At 35.7% G+C, this 16,112-nt stretch overlaps 1 protein-coding gene across 2 annotated transcripts in view; it reads right to left on the bottom strand.

The window, feature by feature from the left end:
- RfC3 (replication factor C subunit RfC3) overlaps positions 1 to 16,112 on the bottom strand; it is a 114,191-nt gene that overhangs the window by 62,927 nt on the left and 35,152 nt on the right. For both annotated transcript variants that reach the window (XR_016550415.1, XM_090413510.1), the window contains exon 5: positions 6,239 to 6,312. Coding sequence is in view for 1 of the 2 variants with exons in the window: in XM_090413510.1 (XP_090269636.1) it covers positions 6,239 to 6,312 (74 nt within the window). In the remaining variant the exon portion in view is untranslated. The remainder of the gene's footprint in view (positions 1 to 6,238; positions 6,313 to 16,112) is intronic.

The raw sequence follows: 16,112 nt of genomic DNA, 5'->3' as shown, positions 1-16,112 counted from the left end.
TAGTAGTTCAGAAAAGAAAGTACTGTATAAGTTAAAAAAAAGAAACAAAAGCATCATTCATTAATGATGATGACAAAAGCAGACAAAGGTGATGCAAGAGTTATAATCAACACTGCAGACTATAATTCAAAAATATCTTTCAAGATTACCTCTTCAATCTATGCCATTCTAGACTGCAATCCTATCTGAACCTATCATGAAGAAACAAAGGTTTTGTTTTGCAAAATGTAATGGCTCAAGAGAACTGAAATGAAGGCTGGCATTCCTCTGAGACCATTGTTGACAGAATCAACTCCTATCATTTTATGATTATCTACTATAATTATTTAAACATTTTGCTGGTTTATTAAAAAAACCACATTAGAGAGATTCTTTCAGAACTCCGTCAATTTTTTCAGAAACTACTGGAGATTTAAATTTCATTGTCCGATATTCTTGCAAGCTTATATAGAGCTTCTCTTTACATCAATGTACCCATAGATTAAGTACTTAACCTTGCTGAAAACCCTTTTCTGACCTTTTCTGGCTATAAATACATTACAGCCAGAAAAGAGTAGGCAAGCAGGGAAGGAGAGGCAAAAAAGACCTAATAAATGACCAAATTAAGTTTTCTAATTTCAGAAAGGTTTTATATGCATCTTTAAATACTCTTCAAGGATATGGAACTATGAAATTAATAACTACAGGACAATTTATGTATCAAGCCTTTGTATATGAGAAGCAAGTGATATATGTATTCCTGTTGTTTGAGTGATTATTCTTCATGCATACTTCAGAAAAATGAAAGAAAGATGCATTAAGGAAACTAGAAGACATTCGAATATATTGGTCAAGTGAGATTGTTAGATATGGATATTAATATTAATTTATATAGAATAAGAGAGAAATTAGTCAAAACACTAAATTAGCTATATACAAGACAGTCTTGACTTCAAACCAGTTTTAACTTATGAATCTGAGAGCTGGGTTAGAAGTAAAACACTTGACCAAAAACTAGAGACCGCAGATATGAGAGTCCTGAGAAAGATTAGGGTGTGAACAGATAGCATCAATGGCAATATCATATTAAAAACGAGGATATTAGGAAAGAACTTGACATTGTTAGTATCCAGGAATGTGTTAGCAGAGCTCTCTGCCAGGTTGGCAGGAAAAAGACCCAAGAGGAAGACTAAAATATAGGTGGATTGATATGGTAAACAGTGCCCCTTAGAAGATAGAAATATAAGATCTGACAATGTTTGAGCCTTGATAGGTAACAGACTGATTTGGAGGAAAATTGTACATAGGAAGTTAGTAATGATGTACATTTTTCATGTAGTACTATCATATCCTGTACACCCCTTGAGGGTAAATATCAGGAATTTGATGATGAGATCGTTAGCTATTGTACACAGTACTGCCAAGAACACTGTTACAACTTCTACACACACACACAGCCCACAGAATTGTGCAAGCCAGTCTGGTTCCATTAGTTGGACTGTGCACAGCCAACATGTGATTGTTTATCAACAGAGAGAGAACTGTCTAGCTGTATGGGTTAACATGCAGTGGGGAAATTATAAGAACCATGTAGCTATAACACTTCAAGGTTGGAATGCAGCTACCTGTAATTTTCAATATGCTAAAAACACTCAGGATCAGTAGGATGTTTGTGTATCAGATTATTAACCATTATAACGATAAAGAAGATGTATCTGACTGCCAAAAAAACAGGTCAACCATGCTGCGTAAGGAACAACAGTTTATGAGGGCTGTGAATATGCCTCTGCTGAATGCAGAAAGTGATGTTGCAGGAGATGAACATTTTGGAGAGAACAATGTCATATGTACTACTTGTCACTGCTCCATTGACTGGGAGAAACCAGTACTCCAAACAGGACTAAAGGAAAAGTAAAACCATAACAGTATTGCGAAAATCTTATAACAGAAAGCTAAACCCAAAATTCCCACAGACACCAAAAAAGAGATCGATCATCTTTAATAAAACGCTTTCTTATCATGTCGTACACATACAGCAAACAATAGATGAAATTGATGCATCACCCAAACTAACTAAAATAGGTAAAGCTCCTGGCATTGATGGCATCCTTCCAAACTTTCTTACTCCCCTTGGCCCCAAGAGCAAAATTTTAGCTATCTAATTTCTCCTCCACAATAATAAATGATAAACACCTCCCAAAATTTGGCTTGAATCAAAAATAACAGCCCTGCCAAAACACAATAAGTCAACTGATGACTCTAATAACTACCACCTTATAGCATTATTCTGCACTCTACAAATTTTTGAAAGTATTATCCACTCTAGAATTTCTCCAAAAATAGAAACTTAACTAGTGAATGGGTTAGGTTCAGGCCTAGCAGAAGCTGATGCTACCAGGTCCTAGCTTTCACAACCCATATAGAAGCTGGATACCAAAAGGGTTTAAAAATAGGTACTGACTTCATAGACCTAACATCAGCTAAAATAATCAACTGCCAAAAAAAAACTCAAATTACTAGAACAACAAATGCTCTCTGAATAGGAAAATAAAGGTTCACCTGAATTCACAAAAAATCAGAACGTTTATCACACAGAATGAATTGTCACAAGGATCTGTCCTCACCCCAGCTCCCAAGACAGTACTTTCCAAGGCCTTGAGGGATTATTGAGATCTGCTCACTACAAAATTACTTTGAAAGCTGAGGGACTATCTCCTAATCCCAGCAAAACTGTTGTTTCTGGCTTCCACCTAAATAAGCATGAGATGCATAGAAAACTAAAAATAAACTTCTACTCTAATCCATGAAAGTAATCCTTGTTACCTTGGTCACACTTGACTGTAGTCTAACTTACCAAAAATATTTGGAAAAAATTAAGTTAAATATATTTGCCAGGAACATCATAAACAAGTTGACAAGCAAAACTTGGGGTTGTATTGCCTTGACTCTTAGAACAGCAGCCCTGGCTCTAGTCTTCTCCATTGCAGAGTATTGTTTGTCAGTTTGGAGTCAAAATCACCACATGACTTGTAGACACACAGCTTAACATAACAGTGAGAACCATCTCTGGTTACCTTACAATCTATTCCTCTCCCATTGTTACCTGTTCTTTCCCACATTTCTCCTCCATGCTTCAAAAGAGAAGTAATCAACAAAGAAATAAAGAAAATCAGAAATAACATGTATATTCCTATTCACTTCCAGTGTGCTGCCTTGTCTCCAGATCTCATACATGACTTGTGGAATTACCATGATGGTCCCCCAGGACTGGTGGAGAAGACTCTGGAACAAACTATAGACATTACCTGATCACAGATCCAACTATCAAACCATCAGGATTTGATTTACCTTGACACCTCTGGAGTCAGCTAAACAGATTTAGGACCAGACAAGCTGCTGTGCCCACTTATTACATTTTTGGGGAATTTCACAGTCACTCTTTTGCATGTGTGTGGTGCAGTGCAGCTTATGAGGGCACCATATTACTGATGACTGCCTCATGCACTCCTTCCCTGGAAGCTTCAAGAACTTGCATTTACTCTCAGATAGTACCATCAACTGGTTAACTGAACAGTCAATCTATATATAGCTTCGCTCAATCATTTCTTGTTTTCTTCCCCATATACTAAACAAATAAATAAGCAGGCAGCAACAAATTTCACTCATTTCAACTGTAATAGAGGAGAATCATTTGCCTTGGGAAATCACCGTGAAGCAGATTTAACTGTTTTTTTTAATGCATTCCAAGATTAATTTAAAAACTAATACATAAATATGTAAGGGATGCTTAAGGATCAAAGCTGGACAGCCGATAGGAGGCCTCCATGTTGCCTTTTAAGGAATGTGGAGAACAGATCATGTTTTCTGATCTAATGTCCAATCCTCATCTACGCGGCTACTTAAATGAGGATGGGCTAGCAATTTGGGATTTAGCAAATAAAACTGTTTAAACTTATTGGTTTAAACCAAAATCCAAAATGATGATACAACATGATATAATTTCATGCCATCTAGAACAATGCTTGTTTTAACAAGACCTGTTGTTTTCGTCAGGGAAATAGGCTATGTAGCTGCTAGAACAAATATCAAATCAATATCAGAATTCAAAATTGGCACCATTAACATAAGTATCAACAGAAAAGAAATGGATAAATAACAAATTAATGTGATAAGCATTACCAAAACAAGAAGACAAAAACAGGTTGGATTTTCTGAGCAACAAATACAAAGATGGTATATTCAGGCAATGAAAATAAGGGAAAAGGAGTAGATACAGATTCAACTATATTCTAAATATCTCCATGGTTATTCATGATCTAAATTGGTAACATTATAAAGGAAATGTAGTATTAAACCTGATATCAAAATTAGATATATTAATCTCAGCTCTTTATTCATATATCTAAATCAATCCAGTACAAGTCTACAAGATTCCCTAACTAAATTGAATAACTGCTGTAATAAATTTGGGATGAAAATCAGCAATAAAAAGAAGACAACGAAAATAGGCGGAAACAGTGAAAACATCAACTGCATTCTGGATGGAGAATTTACAGAACAAGTGAAACATTTCAGTCAGTTAGGCATAATTTTTAGTGAAGATGGCAAATTAAATATGGAAGATGACGGCATAATTAGCAAATGGTATTGTTGGTAGGAAGTCAAATGAATACATTTACATGGAGTAAGAGAGAAATTAATCAAACACTACACTAGCAATATGCAAGACAGTGTTCAAACCAATTTTAACTCATGGATCTGACAGATGGGTTAGAAATAACACACTTGATCAAAGATTGGAGGCCACAGATATGAGAGTTCTGAGAAAGATTAGGGATGGAACAGCTGGCATTAATGGCAGTACCATATTAAAAATGAGGATACTGAAAAGAGCATTATGTTGTTACATTATTCAGGAAACTGTTAGTAGAACTATTTTCAAGGTATAGTCATTAAACAAAATGGGAGAAAAAAGTTAGCAAAACATATTTTATTGCCAGAATAGCAGGAAAAAGACCCAGAGAAAGACCAAGGTCTATGTGGCTTGATACAGTAAGATGTGCTTTCTTCTTTAGCAAGAACTATCAGGTCTGCCAGATCAAATATCTCCATTTCTTTTTATCCTCCCAAATTCTTTCTTCATGAAAACTATTCCAGGAAACAGATTAATTTGCAGGAATATTGTTGATAGGAAGTTAGTAATGATCAAACTTTTTTTCATTTTTTTTTTCTTTTTCAAATGTACCCTCAGGGAGGGGATGTACAGGATAATACTATCACAACATCCTGTATACCTCTTGAGAGGTATACAGGATATGCAACAAGTGGATAAAAAGTAGGAGTTGAAGAAAATACACTGAGTGCATTTGTTTTACTCACAAGTAATACTTATCAACAGCTGTTAACAAATTCCCCTCATTTCAATTTTTTGAAGGGGAAGGAAGAACACCTGCTTTGGGAAATAACAGTCAAGATTTGAGTGATTTTTTTTTATTTTTTATTTTTTGTGTGTTCCAAAAATATAATCATGATAAGCAGACACCCACTGCACAAGTGTTCAATTTTAACTTATGCATCAGAGAAATAGATTGGAAACGAAACAGTTGATCAAAGGCCTGAGACCACAGCCATAAGAAATCTGAAAAATATTAGACAGAATGAACATGTGACATCAATGAAAGAAGCATATGAAAAAATGGATAGAACTTGACATTATTAGCATTCAAGAACATGTGAGAAGAGCTGATCTAAGGTGGCATGGTAAAACAAATGTTCAACCATAACACCATGACATTTTCCTTTTGTCACCAAAAATGTTAACAAAACAGATGAAAAGAAAAAGATCAACTAAGATCTAGTGAATTGATGCAGTTAGAAGCATCTTAAAGGACTAAAACATAACTGATGGTACTGGAGTCCTGAAAAATAACACTAATTTGAAAAAAAAACTGTTAATAGGACGCTCTTAATAACACTATCATATATATTATTAAAGGATACTATAAAAGTACACGGATATTAAGGGCAATACAATGTTACTATAATTCAACAAAAATATTTCTAATTTATCAGGTAATGTAATACACTTTTTTAAATATTTTGAATGTAATGTAATTTTTTTCAATGATTGGGGTTTCTTTTTGGAGAGAAATGCAAATTTCTAAACTCAGTACTTTTCTAAAAAATGAAGAAACAGGGGAGAGAGAGGGAATACTGAAATGTTATTTTCATTTGTAAGATCCTTTCCCCAAATACCCACCTCTCCGAAGAGCATTTTGAGCATCCTGTGTCATTGCATCTGCCTCATCCAAAATAACCAGTTTGAAGCCCGACCTAAAATAAAAAACACCACTGTAATATCCTGTACACCTTAACTTTCAGTTAATTATTTGAGAGTTCTTAGATTTTTCATAAATATCCTTGAACTAAACAGTAATTTGTCTTACCACATCTGACAACCAGAACATCATTAATAATGCCCAAGTTTTATTTCTGAATAATTTGTCAATTTGTTTTAATTTAAAGATTGACATTTAGGAAGAAACTTATTACCTGTAAAATGTTTGATGCAATCAGGTTGACTGTACTAGTTTATGTTAGAACCTTCTTTTTTCTCTATCTCACCCCAACTCTCACTAATATGAAAAGCATTAATATGGAGTTGGTTCACCCTTTGCTGGTATAACAGCCTTCAATCATCTGGGAAAGCTTTCCAGTAGATCTTGGTACATACCTGAGTTGTGGCAAATTCCCCTCCATTCTTTCAGATGAGCGTTAGTTTGGTCAGTCACTGATGTTGGATAATTTGGCCTGGCCTGCATTCAGCATTCCAATTCATCTCACAGGTGTTTTGATGGGGCCAAGATCAGGAATTTGTGCAGGCAAGTTCTGCAACATCTATCTCACACAGCTTGTTTTGTGGACAGCAGCAGCACTGTCATGTTGATACAGGAAAGGAGCTTCACTGAACTGCTGCCATAAAGTTGAAAGAACAGAATTGTCTAGAATGTCATAAGTAGCAGCATTAAGATTGCCTGTTGCTGGAATTAGGGGCTCAGCACAATGAAACAGTCCCAGATCATGATGCTTCCTCCACCAAACTTCACAGTTGACAACACATTCAGGCAGGTAGCATTTTCCTGGTATCCACCAAACCCACACTCGTCTGTAAGACTGACAGAGGGTAAGGTATGATTCATTACTTCAGAGAATGCATTTTCACTGATCCAGTTGAATAGCAGCAAACTTTACAAGGAAATGCCCTTGCTGTTGTTAGGCTTATGTTCAGTTGCGTCGCCATGAAAATCCATATTCTTCAACTCCTGATAAACAGTTGTGGTGCTGACACTGCCTACAGTGGCATTTCAGAACCAAGTAGCAAATTTCAACCAAGGAGAGGCAATTTTTTTCACACTATGCGTTTTAGCACTTAGTCCTGCTTTGCGATTTTATGTAGTCTAACAGGTTGCAACTGTGCTGTTGTTGTTGCTCTTAGGAGTTTCCACTTTCTGATAACATCCCTTACATTGATCGGGCAGCTGTAACATTACAGAAATTCCCAAAATCAAATTACAAATGTAGCATCCTATGATAGCATCATGTCAAAAATCAATGAACTCTTCAGTATGGCTTATTTTACTGCTAATGCTTGCCTATGAAGACTGCAAGAGAGTGTGCTTGCTTTTATATCTGCATGAGCCATGGTTGTGATTTCCATGTATGTTCCTAATCATCATCATCAAATTCCTGACATGTACTCTCAAAGGGTGTACAGGATATGATAGTACTACATGAAAAATTTACATCATTAATAACTTCCTATGTACAATTTTCCTCCAAATCAGTCTGTTAAATGTCAAGACTCCAATATTATCAGGTCTTATATTTCTGTCTTCTAAGGCACTTTGTATCGTATCAATCCACCTATATCTCGATCTTCCTCTGGGTCGTTTTCCTGCCAACCTGGCAGAGAACACTTGTTTTGCTAATCTTTCCTCGCCCATTCTGTTTAAGTGACCATACCACCTGAGATTAGCTCTGCTAACGCATTCCTGGATGCTGATAATGTCTAGTTCTTTCCTAATATCCTTGTTTTTAATATGATATTGCCATTGATGCCATCTGTTCATGCCTCTAATTTTTCTCAGGACTCTCATATATGCAGTCTGTAGTCTTTACTCAAGTGTTTTACTTCTGACTAAGCTCTCAGATTCATAAGTTAAAACTGGTTCGAACACTGCCTTGTATACAGCTAATTTAGTGTTCCAACTAATTTCTGTCTTATTCCATATGAATTTATTCAATTGACTTCCTACCATACCAGCTTTGTTCATTCTGTTGTCTATTTCCATATTTAATTTACCATCTTCACTAAAAATCGTGCCTAAGTAGCTGAAATGTTTTACTTGTTCCACAGGTTCTCTATTCACAACACAGTTGACATTTTCAACAATTCTACCTATTTTCATTGTCTTTTTCTTTTTATTGCTGACCTTCAGACCATATCTATTACAACAGTTATTCAATTTAGTCAGGGTATCTTGCAAACTTTAGCAGATTTATTTAGAGGTATAACATCATCCGCATAAAGCAAAGAGCTGACATTAACATCTCCAATTCTGATATCATGTTTAATACCACTTTCCTTCATAATGTGATCCATGTAGATAATGAATAACAGAGGGGATAATGTACATCCTTGTCTCACACCAGATTTAACATTAAACCATCTTCTTGTACTTCCTTCAATTCTAACTGCTGACTTGCAACTCAAATAAAGACTAAGTATTTCTTGATATAATGCCTCATTGATACCATATAACTGTAGCGTATTGAATAACTTCTCTCTTGGCACCTAGTCATATGCCTTTTCCAGATCGACAAAACTTAAATACAGCTCTTTGTTATATTCCCATGCTTTCTCGACTATTTGTCGTAAAGTGAAAATCTGATCCTGACAGCCTCTATTTCGCCTGAATACAGCTTGTTCTTCACCAAGCTTTTCTTCCACAATTCTTCTCAACCGCTTCTGAAGTATACTGGCATAAATCTTGCCAGGAACATTCAGTAGGGAAATACCTCTGTAATTCTAACATTCAGTTTTATTTCCCTTTTTATATATAGGTACTATTAGAGCTCTACGCCAATCATCAGGAATTCGTCCCTCTGTGCAGACCTTCTGAACTATGCAGTCCAGCCACTATAAGACTCTTATACCACTATACTTCAGCATTTTTGGTCGAATATCATCTACTCCTGCTGCCTTTCCACATTTCAAGCCTTTGATGGCTTTTTCTACTTCAAGTATGGATATGTATTTCTGACTGTATGACTGTTTTTTTACAACTATGCTATCACTGCTTGTTTCATTTAGCAATTTTTCAAAGTAATTACTCCAAAAATTCAAGAATATCTTTTTCTCCCATTTTCATGTCACCTTTAACATCTCTAACTCCTTTTACAGCACCCTTTACTCCATTTTAAACTTCTTCAACAACCTCCAGAATATCTTACCACCTTATTGATATTTATTTTGCTATGTTCTTGCCAAAGTCCTCCCATGACTTTTCTTTAGCTACAGTGTTTAGCTTTCTTACATTTGTCTTTGTATTCTCTAAGAGCACAAGCTGACTTATTTGCCAGGAACTTTTGATATGCTTTCTTCTTTTCCTTCACTGCCTCTTTAATTTCCTGTGTCCACCATGGAGTTCTAATTTTTCTATCCTTGCAGAAAAATTCACCACATGCCTGTCTAGCTTAATCAACCAGGGCTTTCTTCAAGGCTTGCCACTGAATTTCCAAGGTTTGATTCCTATTCTCAAACTCTTTCATTTTTTCTTCAATAATCTTTGTGTATTTTAGTCTACAGGTCACATCTGAGAGCTGCTCAACTTTTATTCACTTTAAAACTTTCTTACATGTTATTTTTTTGCATATGAAATTCAATTTTATCCTGCTCAAGACTAAATAGTGAAGAAAAAATGAAAGAGTTTGAGAACAGGAACCAAACCTTGGCTATTCAGTGGCAAGCCTTTAAGAAAACCCTGATTGACTCAGGCAGTTGGATTTCTGCTCACTTCCAATTTCAAATCCTCTGTACACTCTGGTGTCCTGCACCAGGGAGAAAACATCACTATCAACAATAACATAATCAATGAGACTTTTCTTATTCCTTGCCTCTTCTGTCCATGTGAATCTGTGCACATTTTTATGCTGGAACGTGGTTTTAATAATAACCAGTCTATGTCCTGAGCAGAAATCCAACAAGTATTTGCCATTATTATTAGCTTTGCTCTTTTCTCCAAATTTTCCCAAAATATTTTTGTATGTCTGACAATCATTTCCTATTCTGCTATTTAGATCCCCAACAAGGACCAACTTTTCCGTTTTCATTGTGTCAGTTGCTTTCTCTAAAGCATCAAAAAATTCCTCCACTTCTACCTTAAAAGAACCTTCTGTGAGATCATAGGCACAAATAAGTCTCATTGTCCAATTCCCCATTCTGATATTTGCCCACATCACTCTACTTGAGACTGCCTGCCATTCAAGAAAATTAGCCTCGTATTTTGTGTTGAATACTATGGCCACTCCTTTTCATTGATTGTCATTGCCTGAATATAACATTTTGTATTTATTGCTCATAAAGATCTCACCAGTTTTTGTTTCAGTCACCCCTATTATGTTGATCTGGACTTATCTAATTCCTCAGCTAGCTCCATTTCTTTGCCATTCAGGCATCTTATGTTGATAGTACTGATCTTCAACTCTGGTGATATTGAGTTGGGGTGTGCATTCAGGTTCCTAATTTACCACCAAATTTTATGTCGTCTGCTAATTACCGTATTTGCCGGCGTATAGAATGCACCCCATTTTTGTACACATTTTTTAGGAAAAAAAACTTTATCACTGAATATTATAATGAATTTACAGTATTTCAAATATAAAGTAATAAGTAGGTCTACTTTCAAGAAATACCTAATCTAACTAGGAAAAAGTACCCACCTTTTAATCGTCAAAACCCAGAAATTCATCTCCAGAGCTAAATAAAGAGACACTTGAAACCTCTTCTAAATCAGAATCTTAGTCCTCATACAACAAATTGTATTCTTTACCATCCAGTGCATTACTAATTCCACACTTCTTAAATGATTTAACCACTGTCTCAGTTTTCACAGCATCCCATGAAGCTTTGACCCACTCACAAACTTGCTAAATGCTAGGCCTCTTCATTCTTCCTGATGGCGTAACCTAAAAATCTGAAGACTGCATCGAGCTGTTCCACTTCTCCTTCATAAATCCCTTAAATGGTTTATTAATACAGATCTAAAGGTTGAAGCTGACTAGTTAGACCGCCTGGAATTACAGCTAACTGAGTTTTCAATTCCTTGAGTTCATTCGTAACATCGTCTGTTCTGTGAGAACGAAACATCCCATACTAGCATGGCAGGCTTCTTCAACAGTCCACCAGGGCGCCTAGACCAAATTTTATCTATCCATAACTTCATTCCTTCTCCATCCATCCAGTCTTTTGCGTGAACATGTACAAACACTCCTTTAAGTAGTTTTTCTTTGGTTAGCGTCTTCCTTTTAAAAATCAATAGTGGCGGCAATTTTGTCCCATCAACAAAGCAGGATAAAACAACCGTGCAGCGAGTTTTTTTGAGCCTGAAGTTTTAATAGGAACACTTTTAGTGCCCTTGGAATCTACAGTTTTGTTTGAGGGCACATCAAAAGTCAGCGGAACCTCGTCCATATTTCCTATTTGCGTAAGTTCAAAATTTTCTCGTTTCCTTGCGTTAATGACGAATCGATGAAATTCAATCATTTTTTCTTCATATTCAGCTGGCATCTTTTGTGATATTTTTTGTTTTAGTCCGCATACATAGCGGTTTCTCTTCATGAATCCTGAACACCATGATGTTGATCCAGTAAAGTTGGCGATCTCTCTGTTAGTGGTTATCGCTTTCACTTGATGAATAATCATTTTTGTAGATACTGAAAGTCCCACTTTTCTGTGGTCTAAAATCCAAGTATTCAGTTCTGCCTCAAGTTCTGGCCATTTTGCAGTTCCACTTTGAAGGTTATGTTTACTGTGAGTTGCTTTTTTTTAAATCCTTTTCCTGATTCTGCCAAGTTCTTATCATTTTCTCAGTTGGGGGTGGTCCGAAATGCCTCTCTGCAGCCCTGTTTCCACTTGAGCATACGCAATCACATGTAGCTTGTATGCAATATTGTAACAATGCCGGCGTTTTTCAGCCATAATTTGCCAAGAAATTTAGAGAAAATTTAACGGCAGAAATTTATCACCATTCACAACTGTGACAACAATTGGAAAGTTTAAACGAACAAGACACAACTGTGATCGTCAATGACAGCACACGTGCATCCACTGAACTCTACGTCAGTGTTTCTCAAAGTGTTGTATGTGTACCCCTGGGGGTACATGAAAGGTCTTCAGGGGGTCCGTGGCAATATTCGGCTATGCATCATTAACGCATAGAATAAAATTCAATGTATCCGTGAAGTTCGAGATCGTAAAACATTCCTGTTTTATCACTGAATAAGGTACAGAGACATCTGCAGGCTGTGCAATATGTTTCTCGACAAACAGTGCAATTAGAGACAAATGGGATAAAAACGGCACTAACTTATGAATCGCATGTCCCCCCTCCCACAGAAAATGTTGTATGACTCAAGCAAAACCATATGTTGCCGGTGTAACATATGGTTTTGTTTGATTGAATGTGTTAAAACGAAGAAATATATAGTGAATGTGTTCTAGATATTATAAGGAATTCGGTTGAAGAGAATTAGTATTTCAACTCAACTGTTGGCTTGTCTTTGCCATTTAGCAGCACGCTCTTTTGTTAATACCACACCAATCATATGAACGTGGATGTCTGAAGTTTGAGAAACATTGCTCTACATAACTGGAATGCTCTCACACACTGCAAGGAAGCAATAAAGAAATCGCGTAACTTGGAACAGAGAAAATTTCCAGAAATGAAAATAATAAAAAACTGAATATCAGCGTATAAGACGCACCCTGTTTTTTCAGCTCTATTTTCAAAGAAAAAAAGTGCGTCTTATACACCGGCAAATACGGTACATGGCATTTTGCTGATCATATCTTGTGCCTCCTTTGCAATTGTCTTTCTTACTTTTTTATTTTAAAGTATTTTCCCGACTTTTCATCATGAGTAAAAGAATTAGTGAGCAAAAAAGTGGAAGTGTGAAAATGATTTGAAAAGTAATCTCACTGGTAGAAAAATTTGAAATAATAAAGAAAAATGAACAAGGTGAGTCCAGAGCAAAGATAGGACAAGAACACAAATATGGGTGAATCAACTAAAAGAGCAATTTTAAGTAAAGCTGTTAAAGAGAAAGATAAGGCTGCTTCAAGTTCATCATGCACGCACTCGAAATCAAAGTATTATGATGACTGAATTAGAGAGACTTCTTTCTACATGGATCGAAGATTGTAACCAAAAATGGATCCCGCTAAGCACTGACCTTATTAAATCAAAAGCACTGTCTCTTTGCAACCAACCTTGAAAGAAAGGGCTATCAATGATGAAAAAGAAGAATTCCATGCTAATGCTGGGTGGTTTGAGCGTTTCAAAAAGAGAAATAGCCCACATAATGTTCTAATCACAGGCGAAGCTGCATATGCATATATGGAGGTGGCCACAAATTATCCAGAGATTTTGAAGAAAATTGTGGAAGAAGGGGGCTATTGTGACCAACAAATAATTTAGTTTAATCCTTTATCCAAGTGTGAGCAAACAAAGTTTGCGCCTGAAAGTATCTTCAGGACTGGGGTAAGGTGGTACAACAACAGGGCAACTCGTTGCAAAGGTGGAGCAAGCTACCAACACTCCTATCTCAGTATCTCCCATAATGCAAAACACATCTCCTTGCAGATATGTCTAATGTTATGCATTAAGGAAAGGGCCACTACCCAGACTAGTTTCGACCTTTATTGAGGTCTCTTCAGTGGGAGCCAGGCCCAAGTGGAGATACTAGGCAGAAGAATTAGCAGGTCATCTCTACCTATAGGAGTTGCCAAATGGTGTGCCACCCTTTTTTTAATAAATTACTCTGGATTTAGAGAAAGATGTTGAAAGTTTATTTTTCACTTGGTTAGAGTATAATAAAATAACACTCCTATCTCAGTATCTCCCATAATGCAAAACACATCTCCTTGTGGATATGTCTAATGTTATGCATTAAGGAAAGGGCCACTACCCAGACTAGTTTCGACCTTTATTGAGGTCTCTTCAGTGGGAGCCAGGCCCAAGTGGAGATACCAGGCAGAAGCATTAGCAGGTCATCTCTACCTATAGGAGTTGCCAAATGGTGTGCCACCCTTTTTTTAATAAATTACTCTGGATTTAGAGAAAGATGTTGAAAGCTTATTTTTCACTTGGTTAGAGTATAATAAAATTAGTTTAATCCTTTATCCAAGTGTGAGCAAACAAAGTTTGCGCCTGAAAGTATCTTCAATAAAGGTCGAAACTAGTCTGGGTAGTGGCCCTTTCCTTAATGCATAACATTAGACATATCTGCAAGGAGATGTGTTTTGCATTATGGGAGATACTGAGATAGGAGTGTTGGTAGCTTGCTCCCCCTTTGCAACGAGTTGCCCTGTTGTTGTACCACCTTACCCCAGTCCTGAAGATACTTTCAGGCGCAAACTTTGTTTGCTCACACTTGGATAAAGGATTAAACTAATTTTATTATACTCTAACCAAGTGAAAAATAAACTTTCAAAATAATTTAGTGTCGATGAAACCAGCCATTTTTGGAAGCAAATGCCTTCCAAGAGTTTTCTGGTCAAATCAGAGAAATCTCTGCCTGGTAATAAAGTCACAAAGTCGAACGAAATTACTGCTAGCAATATGCGAGCTATTTGAAAGCATATTCTTCAACACTGTGCAAATGATTTTAGTGGCTTTTCAAATGAAATGAGTAATGTTGTTCAAGAAATTGCCAACATCAGGCATGAACTGGGTTTTGATGAGATTGAAAATGATAATGTCCAATATTCTGAGGAATTGAGTGATTCCAACCTGCTAAATTTAGATGCACATCGGGAAGATCCTGAAGAATATGGAGAAAATTTAATCACTGACAAGCACAGAGAGATTTCACAGAAACAATTTAAAAATATTTTTCGTTAGCTCAATTCTTTGTTAAGAAGTAGAATAATAAATTTATATTCTGAATATGCTTTTATTGTCTTTCAGCATCATGGTTTTCCTTTAACTAGGTTCTGAGATATACCCTAAATCTTTTATTAAAAAAAAAATTAAGGGTCAAAAAAGAAATTTAAGAAACAAATTATACTTTTTCCCATAGGTTATTATATTCGATTAACGCAGCTGTTTTAAAGAACACATTAAACGCATTAATCGAGGGATTGCTGTACAAAGAAAAAAAAAATATTACGTCCACACTCTCTGGTTCCCACAATGAATTTGGTCTTAGAGATGAAAAAACAATACACTAGGGAATAAAAAAGTATTTAGCTATAACTTTTTAGTTTCATTTGAATGCAAGAGAAACTATTTCTTTTGTAGCTGCCATCTCAACATCAGTATCTTTTCCCTTCCTCTTTTTCTCTGATTTATACTCATTCATTCACTACCTCTCACATTTCTTAGATTAAAAGATGTGATTGAGAAATAAGTTTAAGGTATATTTGGTATTGCAGCATTATTAATATTTAGAAATCTTCAGAATCTCATTTTTGCATATCTAAGCAAATAAATAAGTTATTCATTTCTCAGAATAATGATAATAAAAGGCAGCACAAACTAAGAATTAAGACAGCATTTTTTTTTTCGCAATCTCATCTCATTTTTATGTTATTATTTTCCTTTATTTTGAATGCTTTTTCTGGCTTGCTTCTTATTGTTTAATGATTTTGTACAGTTACTGTATTCTATATGTTTATTTGCAGCAAGTGATTTTTTGAAAAGTGTGAATTATGAAAATTTTGCTCTGAACGGAGAAATAAAAAAACATTTCATTTGTGTAATTATTTTAGTATATCCTTCAATTACTATTCATTATCAGATTTGAGTACTTTGTAAAGAGCTAAATTTTTATTGAAAATTATATAACTCTTC

This window comes from Typopeltis vanoorti, chromosome 24, assembly GCF_054136105.1.
Source record: "Typopeltis vanoorti isolate ZY-2024b chromosome 24, IOZ_Tvanoo_1.0, whole genome shotgun sequence".
Lineage (NCBI taxonomy): Eukaryota > Metazoa > Arthropoda > Arachnida > Uropygi > Thelyphonidae > Typopeltis > Typopeltis vanoorti.
The sequence above is the reverse complement of the archived record's forward strand: the minus strand, read 5'-3'. Positions and strand labels throughout refer to the sequence as shown.